Source organism: Chanodichthys erythropterus, chromosome 13, assembly GCF_024489055.1.
Source record: "Chanodichthys erythropterus isolate Z2021 chromosome 13, ASM2448905v1, whole genome shotgun sequence".
Taxonomy (NCBI): Eukaryota; Metazoa; Chordata; class Actinopteri; order Cypriniformes; family Xenocyprididae; genus Chanodichthys; species Chanodichthys erythropterus.
The window spans coordinates 48,089,942-48,106,030 of NC_090233.1; the positions used below are offsets into that span (position 1 = coordinate 48,089,942).

The 16,089-nt window shown below is 35.7% G+C and overlaps 1 protein-coding gene, 1 long non-coding RNA gene and 2 pseudogenes across 2 annotated transcripts; 2 read left to right on the forward strand and 2 right to left on the reverse strand.

Annotated features, from left to right (window-relative positions):
- Nucleotides 1–1,426, forward strand: part of LOC137035005 (sperm flagellar protein 2-like) — a 27,787-nt pseudogene extending 26,361 nt beyond the window's left edge.
- Nucleotides 1–14,510, reverse strand: part of LOC137034279 (serine protease FAM111A-like) — a 20,708-nt pseudogene extending 6,198 nt beyond the window's left edge.
- LOC137035006 (serine protease FAM111A) lies at nucleotides 1,468–5,640 on the reverse strand. Its single transcript, XM_067408252.1, has 2 exons — nucleotides 5,516–5,640; nucleotides 1,468–3,136 (listed from the first exon to the last, which is right to left on the reverse strand). The coding sequence occupies exons 1-2, from the start codon at nucleotides 5,638–5,640 to the stop codon at nucleotides 1,978–1,980; spliced, it is 1,284 nt and encodes a 427-aa protein (XP_067264353.1). The 3' UTR covers nucleotides 1,468–1,977.
- On the forward strand, nucleotides 6,877–8,185 carry LOC137035102 (uncharacterized). The gene is made up of 3 exons (XR_010897030.1): nucleotides 6,877–7,367; nucleotides 7,794–7,831; nucleotides 8,151–8,185. It is a non-coding gene; the product is annotated as an uncharacterized lncRNA (long non-coding RNA).
- Nucleotides 14,511–16,089: the final 1,579 nt, after the last annotated feature.

The following is a 16,089-nucleotide window of genomic DNA, read 5'->3' on the forward strand; positions in this document are numbered from 1 at the left end:
TACAACACACAAACGTGATCTTACAAACACACTACAGCAGAGCTCAGTGGTGAGAGCTCCATGCCAAACAATGTTCAAATTAATATATATTTTAGTGATTGAATGATATCAACATTCCAGTCACTAAATAGATCAATTAAATTTAAAACATCCATTTGATACCAATGTCTTTAAAGTCACCATGAAAAACTTTTTCTCCCATGTGCCTCATAATTTTTAATCAAATAACTTTCCCCTCCCTCCTTCAGTGTCATCTTTTCTGATGACGTGTTTACTGGCATGAGGGCGGGGCAACCTGTCACTCACATGAGATCCACCAATAGCAAACAACAACATCCAATCAATTCCGCCCTACATTTTTTCTTGTTTGAGAAGCAATTTTACTAAAATATACGTCACAATATTGAAGACTAACTTCTGTCCAATAAAAAAAAGACAAAGAAAAAACAAATCAAAAAGGAATTTTGTGGCTTTTAATCCATCTTCCAGCCAAACATATGTGCTGCGTCCCAATTCGCATACTATGCGTCCTAAATAGTATTCGAAAAAAGAATTAGTATGTCCCAAATCGTAGTATGTTGAAATGAGTATTCCAAAGATACCCGGATGGTGTACTTTTTCCGGTTAGAATTCGAAGTACAGATCCGTGCACACTTCTAACGGCTAATATTGCCCATAACACATTGCGCTGTGGACGAGGATTCGATTAGAACTACAAATACGAATAAAAAGTGTTTAAAAACTACAAACATGACGGACGTGCGAGGTACGACGGTTAAGATAAAGGGGCTTGAATGATTAATAAGCAGTGTCTAACTTGACAAAAAGATATCTATTAAATGTTATCCACATTATATTTCATCTGCAACAGCATTGTGAACTTTTATAACGATGTGTTTGGTCATTAACTTTTAAATGCATCATGCAAAGATGAGGAGAGTTCTCTGCATGAAAGACCCATGACTGGCAGATCAACGTGCGACTACATTTCTCTCCGAAACGGTAGGATAATAAATTTAATTCAATGTGGAGGATTTTAACTGTGACAAGATGATTGACAGGACAGTTTAAACAGTTACAGGTTGAGTAACTAAGCAACAGAACGTCCGTTAAAGACGCTGTTATGACGAGGTAGTATGTCCCAAAACTTGCATACTCTTCTACTACACACTCAAAAGTATGTACTTTTTCTTTACAAAAACAGTACATACTTTTAGGACGTAGTATAAGTAGGCGAATTGGGACGCAGCAATGGTTTTCATAAGAAATATGTCAACACTCATCAAGCCTTTTCATTGGGTCTTTATTGTAATTAGTATGAGCAATGAAAGTAATTAATAATTCTGATTACATTTTTTCTCTACAGGACATTCACAAAATTTTCCAGACCCAACAAACTGAAGATCCTTGAAGCTTCTCAACATGATACACACAAAAACACTTTGAATCACACAAAGTACACACTAATAAAATAATAAATGTAAGTGTAATCAAAAGCTTTGGTTTTATTTGCTGCAGTTTACATCTAAAGTCAGCATGAAAACACAAATGAGGGAATTGCCCTTCAATAAACTGAAAACAATCTCCTTCTTAATGTATTTATTGTAGCAGAGATACATATTTGATTGTAATTTGTATTGTTTTCTCTCATTATAACGGTTCTGTCAGATCGATTGTTTTGGTGTACCGTACTTGTGTGAATCAAAGATGATTACAATGAAGCTTAAACATGATCTCTTACAACAAAGTAAAATATTAAGATGAAGTCAATGTAAAATCAGTAGAAAACATAAAAGATGTACAGTTAAAAGAATATATAAAATGCTTATAAAGAATATTTGAGTGAATGATTTGTTAAATGAAAATGGAAATATGAATGCACAAGCATATATGCAATTATAGAAAATAATGGCCTATAAAGATGGATTCCTGATGGATTGGTGGGATCTTCAATTAGGACGTAAGGCTCAGGTGTCTCTAATTTTCTTCCATTTTCCCATCTTCACTCTGTTGTTCTTGCTTAATGGGCACATTTGCTATGTATGCATCCTCAGTTTTTTTAACTGCTTGTATAGATGGAAATTCAGAGAGTAATTCTAAGATGTCACTTCTTGTGCTGACCTGTGTGACAATACTTTCCAGGATGGGCTGCATAGAATATGAAAACTCTATAACACTTCTAGTTTTTTCACCTTCTTTGTAATCAAAGCCACCAGAGTGCATGCCAATCAGATTACAGTGTTCATCAAACACCGGGGAGCCCGATGATCCATGAAAGAAACAAGAATCATAAGTTATCTGGTTCTTGTATAGATACGGCCAACATCCCCATGATACATATGGACAGGAAACATTCTCAGATATGTGTTTGTTTATACTCTGTAGTTGATTCTCAATCCCAATGATGAAGCAGGGGTCCATCTTCTTAACCCCACAACCTGGGTGTCCCACAATGTAGATGCCACCACTGTTAGGAGAGGGGGCATGCTTATAGCAACTGAGCAATTCAGTACAGTTAGCAGGTTTAACTGTGTTCAGTTCTAGAAGAGCAAAATCATGGCACCTGAGCTTGTCGTCTTTTTCATATCTGTAAGCAATAAGGTCACTCTTTACTGGCAGAGTGTTTGCCTCAGATCCAAAAACTTCATAATTAAACACAGCTTTCAGAGTCCCTGAAAGCTTAAGTGTGCGAGGAGCCTCTTGTGGGGAATAAACAAACTTCTCAACAACATGAGCGTTAGTGAGGATGAATCTGTCAAAGAGTAAGAAGCCGGTTCCTCTGGCAGAATCATCAACTGCAATCACACACACAGAGTCCGACAGCTCTATGATCCGCCTCACTTTGTTCACCTCAGTGAAACACTCAACAACACCTTTATCATAATCTTTTTGCAAGAACTCTTGAACCTGGGGGTTCTCTTGCTGATTTAGCTGATCCAATACATCTTTACACAGAGTCTGCAGAATGTTCTTAATGTCCGTGAAGAATGAATTTCCAGAATCACCAGAAGAATTTCCAGAAGTAGTCTGAGTTGCGTGCCCTTCAGTTGAAGGATCTGTGACCTTTGTCTTTTTCTCTTGAATTGTTTTTTGTTCTGTGTCATTAGGCTGAACAGACTCACCATCCTTCTTGTCACTACGTAAAGGCGCTATGTTAAATTTACTTTTTAACTCAAATTTCTTGCCAGCATGCAAATCTACAGTCAAATTTATTCCATGGTTGATTTTATCATCATCAACGAGATTACAATCATTGTTACAAATGCCATCAATAAATCTTTCATCACGCTGAAGAGCCTTTTTAAAAGTGTCTCCTTTGTGTGCAAATACACAAACATAGTCAATGTTTTTGTCTGAAAAAACACTGCTCTTCATTATTTTTTTCCTTGTCATGCCTCTCGTCCTGATGTAAAAGGTGACTAGGCTTTTAGGGTCAGTATCTGTAGTTGTTTCCTGGTTTGTAAATGCACATTTTTCAACTTTGTAGAAGTTTATTTGTAAGGTCTCATCCTCTTCAATGAGACAGCAGGGGAAATCTGTCTTCACAGCCGCTCCATGGTGTCTTCCTTTGGATCTTCGGATTATTATTTCCTTCCCCTCCTTATTACAACGCTTAAATTCCACATTCTCATTAAGTGCTCCAAATACAGTTTTGGATGCATCACAATCAACTTTATTTATCCCTCCACTTTTGATACGGAACAGGAAAGTGTGGAGTTTTCCTTCTGCATTCTGTTAAATTCAGAAAAATTATGTAAAAATAATTTTACCATCTACCACTAACCCATGTATATATACACAAACCAAGTAAACTAAGAACTTTGTAGTAGTCAATAAGGTTTATTTTGGTCAAATAGTTTAGTCTAAGAAGAGAAGTTCCATACTAGTGATGCGCGGGTCGGCTTTTTTTCCAACCCGCGGGTCCCGCTTTTATGAAATTATTTGGCCCGCCCCTGCCCGCCCCGCACCACTGTATCCATTTTTACAACCCGCCCCGCCCCGCCCCGCACCCGCAGCCATTAAATATACATACTAGTAAGGTGACCACCCGTTCCGCATTTCGCGGGACAGTCCCGAAATTGGGAGCTTTGTTCCGCGTCCCGCAAGACTTAAGTAGTGTCCAGCATTTCATTTACGTCTGTAGTTTTTTTTTTTTTTTTTTTTTTTTTAATCCCTGAAATTACAACACAACAGTAAGAAATATAATAAAAACTATGACTGGCAGGCATTTAAAAATCTGTTTGTGCAGCCGTCATATTCTAGCTGTGAAAATAACTAACCAATGCAATCATAGAGAGAGTGGACATCAACTCAGTTTACTCAGTAAACATCCAGCAAGGATTTATCTCACATAGCCTACTAGATAAGAACCTCAGGAGCTGCTCAAAGCTGCCTAAATCGATGATTTAAAGCATGTAATCATCCATTCTGATGGCAAATATTTCCAACGAACGGCAGCGATCAAGCGCCACACACGGAAATGGTCGAGCACCTACGGAAAAACGAGATGTTCTCCATTTGTTTTAACCAATACAAAATTGCGACGTTCAGACACGACTTTCTTCTCACGTTTATAGTTCATTTAATGCGGGTTATATGGCGTTGTTATAATGAAAAATGTTGAGAGCGCAATATTGTATCACGAGAGCGCATCAAATGCACGAGCGATCTCCGCTCACAGGCGGATTAACTGGACGCGCCCGCGCTCTCTCTCAGATATTACATCTGCGCGCTCAAAATTTGTCATCCTGCATGTGTAGCCGTGAATCTAGAATTTTATGTTGTATTTAATGTTCTGTTGTATTTAACATTAAATTCTGTTGAATTTAATGTTGCCATAAGAGCAACATTGTAGTGTGGGCACCCAACGGCAGAAACATTAATCGGCGCGTATGCCAAGTTTGCCAACAAGTGTAAATCACTATTTACATTTTAATTCACAAATGTATCTGTCTCACGTGGTGTCTCGCATTGTCCAGCAAAATCACATCTACTGTCCTGCAACAGATCAATAGCCAGGTGGTCACCCTACATACTAGGCATTGCAATATAAATGAAAACAGCCTTTATTTCAGCCTGAAAGTGCTTGGAAACATCGCCCTGTAAACAGGCAACAACACACGATTATGAATATGAACCATAAATCAGGTCATATTAATAACAAGATAATGATAAACATTTTCAACATTTACAAAGCAGCGTCTGTATTCATCTAACAGGCTAAATAATTTTTTATTTCAAATTTGTATTGGCCAACAGTTTACAGCTACATAACCACTGAACTTTTGTTTTATTTAACACACGGAAAATATGTCTTGACATGCTGGAAGTGCTCATTTTGTGGCTCTCGTGTTTGCATATTTTTTTCACACGAGTTTCACACGAGTTGCACTTCACGTCGTAGCGATAGCTACTGTCTCGATTGTCTCTTGCTGCAGCTATTTCTGAGAACCGGTCCCAAACATTAGATTTAGCAGCCTGAATTTTTTTTCTTTTAATTATGTAAATTCCCGACCTCAATTTCTCCCACACCTCGTCTTCCATCTGCACTTTTATTTCTCCGTTTTTGTTGTCGTGGCTGGCGCCGGGAGCTGCTTGGTGCGCCGCTTTCATGACGTGACGCCAAAGGTTTGGGGACATCACGCAAGTTATGTTGCTACGGCCTTCGTATTGTAACCTTATCAAAGAACCTAATAAAATATGAAAATCGATATTCCCAAATATTTAATATAGGCTATAGGGAATTGCACGCAACAAACATGGATTCCCATACGGTAAAAAAATATATTTTATCTGGCCAAAATATATTTTAAATATATGGTAAATATATGTAACAAACAGTGAAGTTCAATGAAATATATTTTTGAAACTGAAAATATATTTTGTTTCAACCTTCATATACTTAAAATATATTTAAACATGTATTTCAGGGGCAGGAAAAATATATTTATATATAAAAATATATTTCAGGGCGCAAGAAAATACATTTCCAATCTTACAGTCGACAATGCAAATGTGCGTGGAAGAAAGCCTTGCGAACAAAACTATCCATTATGTTTGAAGAATTATAAACACTTACAGAAAAACATGAATTTCCACATATTTTCCACATTGACACTTTGTTCACATATCTTCCCAAAAAATACAGATAGTGATCATGGCACCTCACAAATGTGTGTTTTAGTCTATTACTTATTAATTAATTCATTTATTTATGAATTTAATTGTAATTTATTGTCAGTGTAATATAGCGTTTAGATCTACATCAAATACAAATAAATAGATTAATAAAATCGCTAGATGTACGATGTCATCTGTGACGTAATTTGAATGGGAAACCACTAGCAGCGCTCACGGACTTCTGGAGTACTGCGCATGCGCGTCATTTTGAACTGTAACGGTCGTCAGTCAACCGGGAGTTCTCGGAGTAAAAGGTAAGAGCTAACGTTATAACTTTATTTTTAGTCGTCATTTTTCACATATGTAATGTTTATTGCTACTTTGAATGTATAATGTTTTATTGTCAAGGTTTTTTTTTTAACTTTATTTGTCAAATTAATGCCCCGTTTGTTTATTTGCTCACATGAGACGCATTTGATATTTTCAGATTTCCGTTTTAAAGTTAGTTGTTTTTAATTTGGACACTAGTGAAAACTAACGTTACACACAAAAAATGTTTAATATTTTTTTTAAATTTCAGCTGTAGAGTGTTTGGGAGACCGTGCTGCCTGCTGTTGTCGATCTATGATGCTGATAGTGGAGCCTGTAATGTAAGTTTTTTTTTTTTTTTTTCTTTTGCTAAATTTAATGTTTTACTAAACTTGTTAATTAGGCACACGTTATTTGCTCGTTATTAAAGTTCAGGCATATGCTGGTTTGGCATTAATGGCATTTCATACGCTCAATTTTTCTACTATTATTATTATTATTATTAATATAGCCTTACTATAATATAATTTTTATTCACTTTCTGCTGAATGACAAGCTGTTTTCGATTATCCAGTTGAGCCAGTGATTCAGTAAGTTGCTTGTAACAGAAGATGCTTATTTGTCACGACTTACAGGTTTACATGTGTCATTCATTACTGTAAAAAAAAATCTACTTTTTATTTTCAGTAGCAGAAGCAGAGACGGTATGTGCAACAGCAACAAGGTGAGAATGATGAGACACTTTTTAATTAAGCACTGTTAAGCAAATTATATTATTTTATTTGTGTAATTTATGAATTGATATGTTCTCTGCACTTGTGTTAATATCTGTTTCTGTCTGGAACAGGTGCGGGTCAAAACCCATCTGTCAAGACGCTTGTCCACTTGCTGTCCGCCCCACCAGCCCAACGATTGTGCTGGAGAACCACAAGTCACAGGTACAGGATAATGTTCATAGTCAAGTCATCTTCATTTCTGTGGCACTTTATACAAAACAGCTTCACAGTAATAAACATGAAATAGTCAACATGACCCTAGTTGAAGTGAAACACTAGGTGTGTGTTAGAAAAATACTAATATTTTAAAGTCTGTACATCCAAATGATTCCTCAAGCTTTAAAACACATCACAAATTACAACATGTTGACTTTGAGCCCATATTGGACAGTTGGCAAATCTGTAATGTAACAAATTTAACATAACAGTATTTTTCCAAAAACACACCTATTGTTTCACTTCAGAAGAAGTTGATTAATCAACTGAGGTCATGTGGATTACCGTCATGTTCACTTTGGTTTTTGACCTTCTTGCGTGAACACACAGAGATGGATTATTTTTCTAAATATCTCTGTTTGTATTCCACAGAAAAAGAGAATGTCATAATCAACTGGAACAGCATGAGGGTAAGTATCCCTTTGTTAAGTTAGCTTAACTGAGTGACTTTGTGATATTCCACTATCCCTTCATTTGTAAAAGTGAAAATGCAATGCAGAAGTGTAAAGAAAGGCTAATTCAACCTCTCCTCAATCATCAGTTTCTTTACTGTACTGTCTAAAACTATGCCCATTAAATATCTTTAAAATCCAGTATACCTGTAATTGTTTTAGTTCCAATGTAAACAAAAATATCAGGAAATCCAAAACTAGTTAGAAGACAAAGTGCATGCCCTCTGTACCTGTACTGATGTTCAGTTATTGTGTTTTGTCTTTTGTAGGAGTACAGTGGTAGAGACAGAGAAGAAGTGCCCTTGATGAGGAAACCATGGCAGCCATATATATGGTAAGTCAATACTTAGTGAAAGGAAAATTTACTAGAAACATAAAGTTAAAAAAATAACTGATTTTTGTCTCACAGTCAAGAAGAGATTTCCAAATGTGTCCAAAGAGGCTTTGAGGATTTGACGTGGGGAAACTGAGACTTCTTGAAAGCAAAAAAGTTATATTTGTTTGTATATTGTAATTTTTTGAACATTGTAAAGTATGTTCCTTGCTGATTATTATTCAAATGTTCATGTGTTATAGACAACAAATAAAAGTTTTTCAAATGTGACATGTGAATGTATTTTCTTGGGTTGAAATATATGTAGGGCAAAATATATTTTTAAATGCTTTTGTAAAATATATTTTGAAAATATATTTTTAAAAAATATACAAAAAATGGCCAAAAAATACATTTTAGGAAAATATATTTATATAAATATATTTGAAAATATATTTTTTAAAAATATACAAAAAATGGCCAAAAAATATATTTTTAGAAAATATATTTATATGTGAAAATATATTTATAGCGAATATATTTTTTGGCCAATTTTTGTATATTTTGAAATATATTTAAAAATATATTTGAAAATATATTTTTTTACCGTATGGGTTTATTTATTTATTTTGTTTTTAATGACCCGCCCCAACCCGCCCCGCAAATAAAGTGACAATTTCTTTACCCGCCCCAACCCGACCCGCGGGTTACCCGCGGGGTCCGCGGGTTATGTGACGACCCGCGCATCACTAGCGTACACCCCGACTGTTACGTATCAGTCGTATTATGTTGAGATTCACCTGTTCTTCGGAGGTCTTTTAAACAAATGAGATTTATATAAGAAGGAGGAAACAATGGAGTTTGAGACTCACTGTATGTCATTTCCATGTACTGAACTCTTGTTATTTGACTATGCAAAGATAAATTCAATTTTTCATTCGAGGGCACCTTTAAGACTTAATTTGTGTAGGGTGAATTAAGTCTTTTAAAGACCTTTTTAAGACCATCAGAAACCCTAGCATTATATTCCAAGTTTTCTAAAGCTATACACCTCTTGAGGCTTCAGGTTTGAATGTGTGCCAACATGAATGAATATTGAGATCTATACAGCAGAGTGGAAGATGTTGAGTCTGTCCCTCATCTATTGTATGACTTCAGAAGACTTGTGTAATAATATAAATGTATATGACCTATATAATAGCAAGTATAAAAGTATAATCAATATAAATGTTCTCTGCTTATAAAAGATTGTTTTTAGACCTGAAATTGGCATATATTGTGTTATATACTATTTATGTGATTTTAATTTAAATCTTAGATATTGTTTTAATGCAACCCCTACAAGATATTGTTCATTAAACTGGTGACCAGAATAGCTGTTATCTTTTTCACATTATAAGACTGAAATAGAAAGAAAAGTAAAATAGAGCATAATGGAAAACTGTTATATACATATTCTGTTATGTTTTGGTTTTGTTTTCACTCAGTTTACTCTGTTCCCCTTTGCCTGTATTCTGAGTTTCTAGTTAGTTTTCCTAGTTGTTAATTAATCCCACATCTGTTCTGTCTTGATTACTCCTTGTTTATTTAAGCCCTTAGTTTTGTCTTGTGTTAACGTTATATTCCAGTACATACTGCTTATGTTCCTGTTGTCTCTTAAAAGTTATTTGATCATCAGTTCTGCACTGTATTTCTCTCCCTTGTATCTGCACAGTGCATATTGTGACAAAAATGTACAACCCATGCAATTTGGTTAGACAATCTGGTCACATTTTGGTTTAGGGTCAAATTCTCACTATTAACTAATTAAGCTATTAACTCCAACTTTTGACTCAAACTCCTAATTACTGCTTATTAAAGTAGTTGTTGTTTAGGTATTGGATAGGATTAAGTGATGTAGAATATAGTCATGCATTAATATGTTCTTTATAAGTACTAATAAACAGCCAATATCCTAGTAATATGCATGTTAATAAGCAACTAGTTCATAGTGAGAATTGGACCTTAAACTAAAGTGTTGCAGACAATCTATAATATTAAATTAATTTTAAATTTAAATTTATTAGTATATGTTAAGTGATCTACCTGCTTCAGATCTTTGGAGGGTCCCTCTTCCAATTCTTTTTCATACAAATGATCCATTGTTTCCTGAAAGAATGCCAACAGGGTTTAAATACATTCCTGAAAGAATGCCAAAGTTTATGTATACTTTATTTATTTTTGTTGTTGTTGTTATTGCTGTCTAGGGCTTTCTATCAAAATTTTAGAGCAGTAAAAGAAGTTTAGTGTAAGATTAGCTTCTTTGGTCATGAGCTACATCAGCCACTATGTGAAATGTGAGCTTTGTGCAATGCTTGTGAAGAAACAAAACAAGAGCCTTGGATAAGGTAAATGTTCCCAAAAAATGTGACTGGGTATCCTTAAATTATTTTCATTTGATGTTTATTCATGTATGGCATCTATGCATGTAAGCCTATAGATATTTGAGAGATTTGCTGAATACCTGCCCAAAGTGCGAAAGCATGAAAAGACAACAGCAGATATATATATATATATATATATGAAAACAAATGTACAGAATTGTTTTTATTTATACATTTTTAATAAAATAAATGTTTTAGCCCAAAAATATCATCAATATATAAATTAGGCTAATCCCCCGACATGAAATTCAGACAAAGTTCTGAATTCATGTTGAATTCGAGGCTTTGAGAGACCCAGTGTCCGCGACACCAAATGGAATATCTGCTGGGTTTTAAATTATTATCCAAATAGGTGAAATAGCCGAGGCTACAGCCTAATTTTATATTTTCCACTAACAGAGCAAATGAGGGAAGCATCCCAAACGATTAATGTTAATGGGGCAGTCAAGCAAGCAGATTAATCAGGAAGAAAGCGGACACAAGGTAAACAAGCAGCAAAATTAGAGTTTGGAGCTTCAGACACGTTGAAACCCATTGGACTATAATATTATTATCAGTTATATTAATTTAGTCACCATTAACTTTTAGTTTGTTCAGTTCTCCCGCTCCTCATTATTAGATCATTTCGTTCAGATGCGCATCATTAATCTTGTTTGAGTCATATAAGTTCTCCCGACATTGTCATAGACCAGAAACCTTATGTTTTATCTTTTAAAATTATGGAAATTATTTTGCACTATCCTTCAAAATTCGGTTAACGGCTTTGTTCAGACCGAACTTCTCCCACAAACGGTCGATTTTTTTCAAGTCATTTGTTTTACTCTAAACTGGACGATCGAAAGTGCAAAATATTTTAGTACAATAATATATTGGATATGGCGAAATGTATTAATGTTTGAATAATGTAATATGATGTAATATGACTAAACACAAGTAGCAATTGTTTAAATATTATTTATTTAAATGATTATGGAAAGAAAACAGCAGGAGTAAGAGATCATAAGATGCGCAATATGTCAGGAGACATGGGTCAGACATGATATTGACCATGATATTGATCAAGTTTTGTTTTGTAGAAAGCCTTTCTTTAAAACTAATTTCGTCAAGCAAATAGCTAGCTGACAAAATGAGCCTAATCATGACATGGAGGCGCCGGCGGTCACCTTTGTTGCAAAAGGAGCGCGTCTCATAAATGAACCGAAACTCAGGAACTGTGTGAGAGAATAATCGCACAGGTTTTAGCCAGATTGCAAACACGACTTGCTGGCCCTCCAAAACAATCCTCCTCATTGCAGACAAAAATGGTCAGAAGGCTAGCCTATGCTGCAGGAGATATTGCTGCACATCTTCATTTTAGCAATCATAGCACAAATTAGAAACAATGGTCTCCACGATCAACTCACGATGCTTTTGAGAAATGCAGCCCAGAATAGTAACTTGATACTTATTTTGTATAGCCTACGCCTGGATGAGGTCATCCTCTTCAGCCAGCAACTGACCAAGTGACGGATGACACCGTCTCCCCAGCTAACAAATGGTTACCAGAAGGTTCCCTGCACGTTAATTTTTGGTTCCCAGAATGTTAGTTTTTGGTTCCCAAAACGTTTTTTTTTTTTTATTATTTTGTTTTTGGTTAGCTAGAAAGGTTTTCTTAATGGATACATAACGTTAGGTTTTTTTTGTTGTTTTTTTTTTTTTTAAATAACGTTATTATTTTAAGATTGCAAATGAGTTTTATAGCTCAATCAGCTGGATGTTGTCTTTCGATGGCCTTTGTATATGTTTATCATAAAGAATAATTACTAAGACATTTTCTGATATTGACAATGCAACTGAAACACCAAATTCAACAATATTTCGATACAACAAGGTGGATATCGTAAAAAAACTAGCTTGCAAAAAAAAAAGATTAGGGTGTTTTTTTGTTTTTTAACAGCAAGTACACTCTTTCAAACCCTGCTACATGCTTCCATGCATGCTGCACAACTTTTAAACACTATATCGCTTCTGTTAGGGACAATTCCTCGTTTTGGAAATATTACTAAAAGCTAGTGTTCAGTTTTTTTTACTAGCGTGAAAAGTATCTGGGTAATAAGTTGAATAAATGGGTAGCCTATCGCTGAACACAAATCTTAGTAAAGAGGTGCGATCTTTAATTAATATGTTGTTAGATGAAAATATCCACAAAGTTATAGGCTATTGTACATAAATATATCCTATCAATTCATACTCTTGGCTAAAATGATCCGTGCTGAATTGGTCTGGTCTGACTCAGTTACCATTGATTAGGTGAAAAACATTCAAACCTACTGGCTGTGGAAATCATGGGCGTGTCTCATTATACTATAAGCAAAACGCCATAAAAGACGCGCGCTCTGTGCAGCCAAAACGGCGTTTTTTACGGCGTCATATGGCAAGATGGACGGCGTAAAAAGCGGCGCTTTTCATGCACACTAAAACGCCGTCAAATACGGCGTCATTGACGTATTTCGCGCGTTTTTTACGGCGTTTGTAATTACAACGGCGTATTTTGCGGCGCAAATGCTGTTTAAAACGCCGTATTTGACGGCGTTTGATTGTAAACGCGATTAATAGCGTAATTCTGAACCTTTTGGCTTGCCATACAAAACAGTTCAACTTTTCGCCGCTGAGCTCTGTGACGATTACCCGCGCGGTCAATAGAAACGGGGCATCATATGACTAGATCTAGAACTCCCGCTAAAAGTTTTGAAAACTTCGCTTACTTTGCTCTGGCCTCTGGCCAGCTTAGCGCAAATCGCTTATATCTGAAGGCTTCGCTGAACCCAGCGGCCAGCACAGCAAATTCCACGTCCTGTGTGAAAAGGCCATAACGTGCATTAGAGATCGCTTACCATGCGTTCACACCGCCACCGGCCAGAGCTTCAAAATTCGCCCTGGCTGCCCTGAACACATGTTCACACCGCCGCCGGCGAGAGCGTCAACATTCGCCTTGGCCGCCCTGCCAACAACGCTGTACTGTTCATTCAAACCGCCGCCGACGGGAGGGTCAAAGCAGAGCCAAAGTAAATGACAAGTCGCGTCAACCAATCGGAAGCCTCTCAAGCGAGGACCTCTACATTCTAATTGGTTGCCGCCGAACCGCGTCATAGCTCATTACCATAAAGTTAACCTGATTTCAACTCTCCTCGACGCTCTCACCGTCCAAGACGCGCCGCGCCGCTCTCGCCGGAGCTCGCCGCCGGCTCTCATTGAAAATGAATGACTAGCGTCACTTTGACGCTCTCGCCGCCGGCGGTGTGAACACATGCGTTGCTGAGACGGTGATATTAAACGTTAAGCATTTCCTTTATAACGGTTTTCTACGGCAGGAAAATACAACGTGTATTTAAACCTGTTGCGTTCATATTCTGGGCTCATCTGCTTATCTGCACATAGTAGCCTATGCTATATTTGTATAGTGTTTACTGAGTTTGGTATTTTAATGCCACCTTATAAGCCGCGTTAAGCGTTTTCACGTTAAGCATTTTAGAATGTCCCTAATTAAACGCATACCTAAATTTTCGTGACATTGGTACAACTTTGCATTTTAAACCGGAAGAATGAAATAGCTCAGGAAAAAAAACACTTTTCCTTTAGTAATAAACTTAGCCTAAGTGATATTGTTGTTTTCAATGATGTCCAACCTGTACATAGGCTATAGTTAACATCCAAAAAAAAAAGTTTTATGGTTTCATGACCCTTTAAGAAGTTCCAAGACATTCCAAGTTTATATTCAAAATAGTGATCATGATTAAAAGGAAACCAGGAAATCTTACCTTGTCCAAGTTAAAAGAGAATCTTGTCGTGACTTCTTGAAGTAGTTCTTCTCAAAGTAGTTTCTGTGTAGCTACTTCGGTCCTCGCTCGCTTTTATCTGTTTTCCTGCTCCTCAGTCCACGCCCAGTTAAGGTAATCGAAAGTACTAGAATTTATGATGAAACAAAAGTTATTCACTTGCATAAAGTGGCAAGGACGAAGCTATGCCTAAAAAGTCATAATAATGGGCCTCTTCCTATATATTTGACACTAGTGATTTAAATAAATAAAAGCTTTATAAGGAAAACTATGCATGTTAGAATGCAATAGACCTATAACAGAATAAATTAATATAATGTACCCTTTATTGTGGGGTTTTATTTTTTATTTTTTTAATTCATGTGGGTTAATTGTAATCATGAAATAGTCCACTCTAAGAAGAAAAGGTTCAAAAATGAACCTTTTGAGGTTCCTGGCGATTGCAACTGTGGGGGAACCTTAAAAAAAGGTTCTAATTGGAACTTTCACTTAAAGGTGCATTAAAGACCCATTAAGGTTCCATTTTGAACCTTTTCCTTTTAGATAGCAATAACATATTAATAATAATTATACATTAACTATATGTCTTATATATAATTTATATAACTATCTTAATCCCATTGCACAATATTGAATAAAGAACACAATGTTTGTCTATAAAATGTTTAATACATACATATAAAATGTGAGCACAGGCACCAATGGACAGAGATTTGCTTGAAAAAAGGAAATGTTTTTTATCATTCAATCAAATAAATAAATAAACAATCAAATAAATTAATTCATTCTGCCATGTGGTGGTAAAAGGACTTTGCTACAGCCCTGTGTGAATGCCTACTGAAAGCACTTGAGATTTTGAATGTCAGAGACATTCTAAAACGCTTAACATAGCTTAATGTACTAAGAAAGTGACATTAACAGACCAAACTCTGTAAACATCATACTTATAAAGTATATTATGTACAGAAAAGCAGTTGCGCCCAGAATGCAACACTTTATTTACACGATAAGTGTTTTTTTCCCCTAGAAAACCATTGCTTAATGTAGCCTACAAATTCTGCACAAACCAATTTTTCTGTGGAGTATGCTTTATTAGTATAGTGTTTACTGAGTTTGGTCTTTTAATGTCACTGTTTTAGCACATTAAGCCACGTTAAGCATTTTCTTAATGGGAGGCTATCCTGTCATATTTTATGTTTACAGTCTGAAAGTGCTTATAGAGTCAAGAATGAGGCCAATCTTTTGTTAAGCATGATTATTTAATATAGAAAAAATAAGGCACAAACTTAGAAAAAAATAATAAGACAAAACAGATTTATAAAGAGATATACAATGTATATGTGGCAGCTGTAGGCCTATTTCTGTACAAACATCTTCAGAACTGAACAATGATGGAGCAAAGATATTTAAGAACAATGTTGAATGTTGTCTGTTTTCTTTCTTTCTGCGTTTGCTCAAAGTCATGCAGGTTTGAAATGATATAATGGTAAATAATTCATGACAGCATTTTCATTTTGTGTCTATCACTTTAAAATATTACATTAAGGATTTCTGGAATTGAAGCAGAATATCATTTATCCTTTGGAATCATACAGACACAATATAACAGATATCATGATGTAGTTTTCTGGTTGCTCCACAGCATATTAAACATACATGTTACAC

Excerpts from the sequence above, each read along its gene's own strand:
- LOC137035006 (XM_067408252.1), bottom strand. The coding sequence starts at position 5,640 with ATGTCCCCAAACCTTTGGCGTCACGTCATGAAAGCGGCGCACCAAGCA. Across the intron at positions 3,137-5,515 it reads GAGGTGTGGGAGAAATTGAG|TGACAAGAAGGATGGTGAGT; the intron begins GTCGGGAATTTA and ends GCCTTTACGTAG.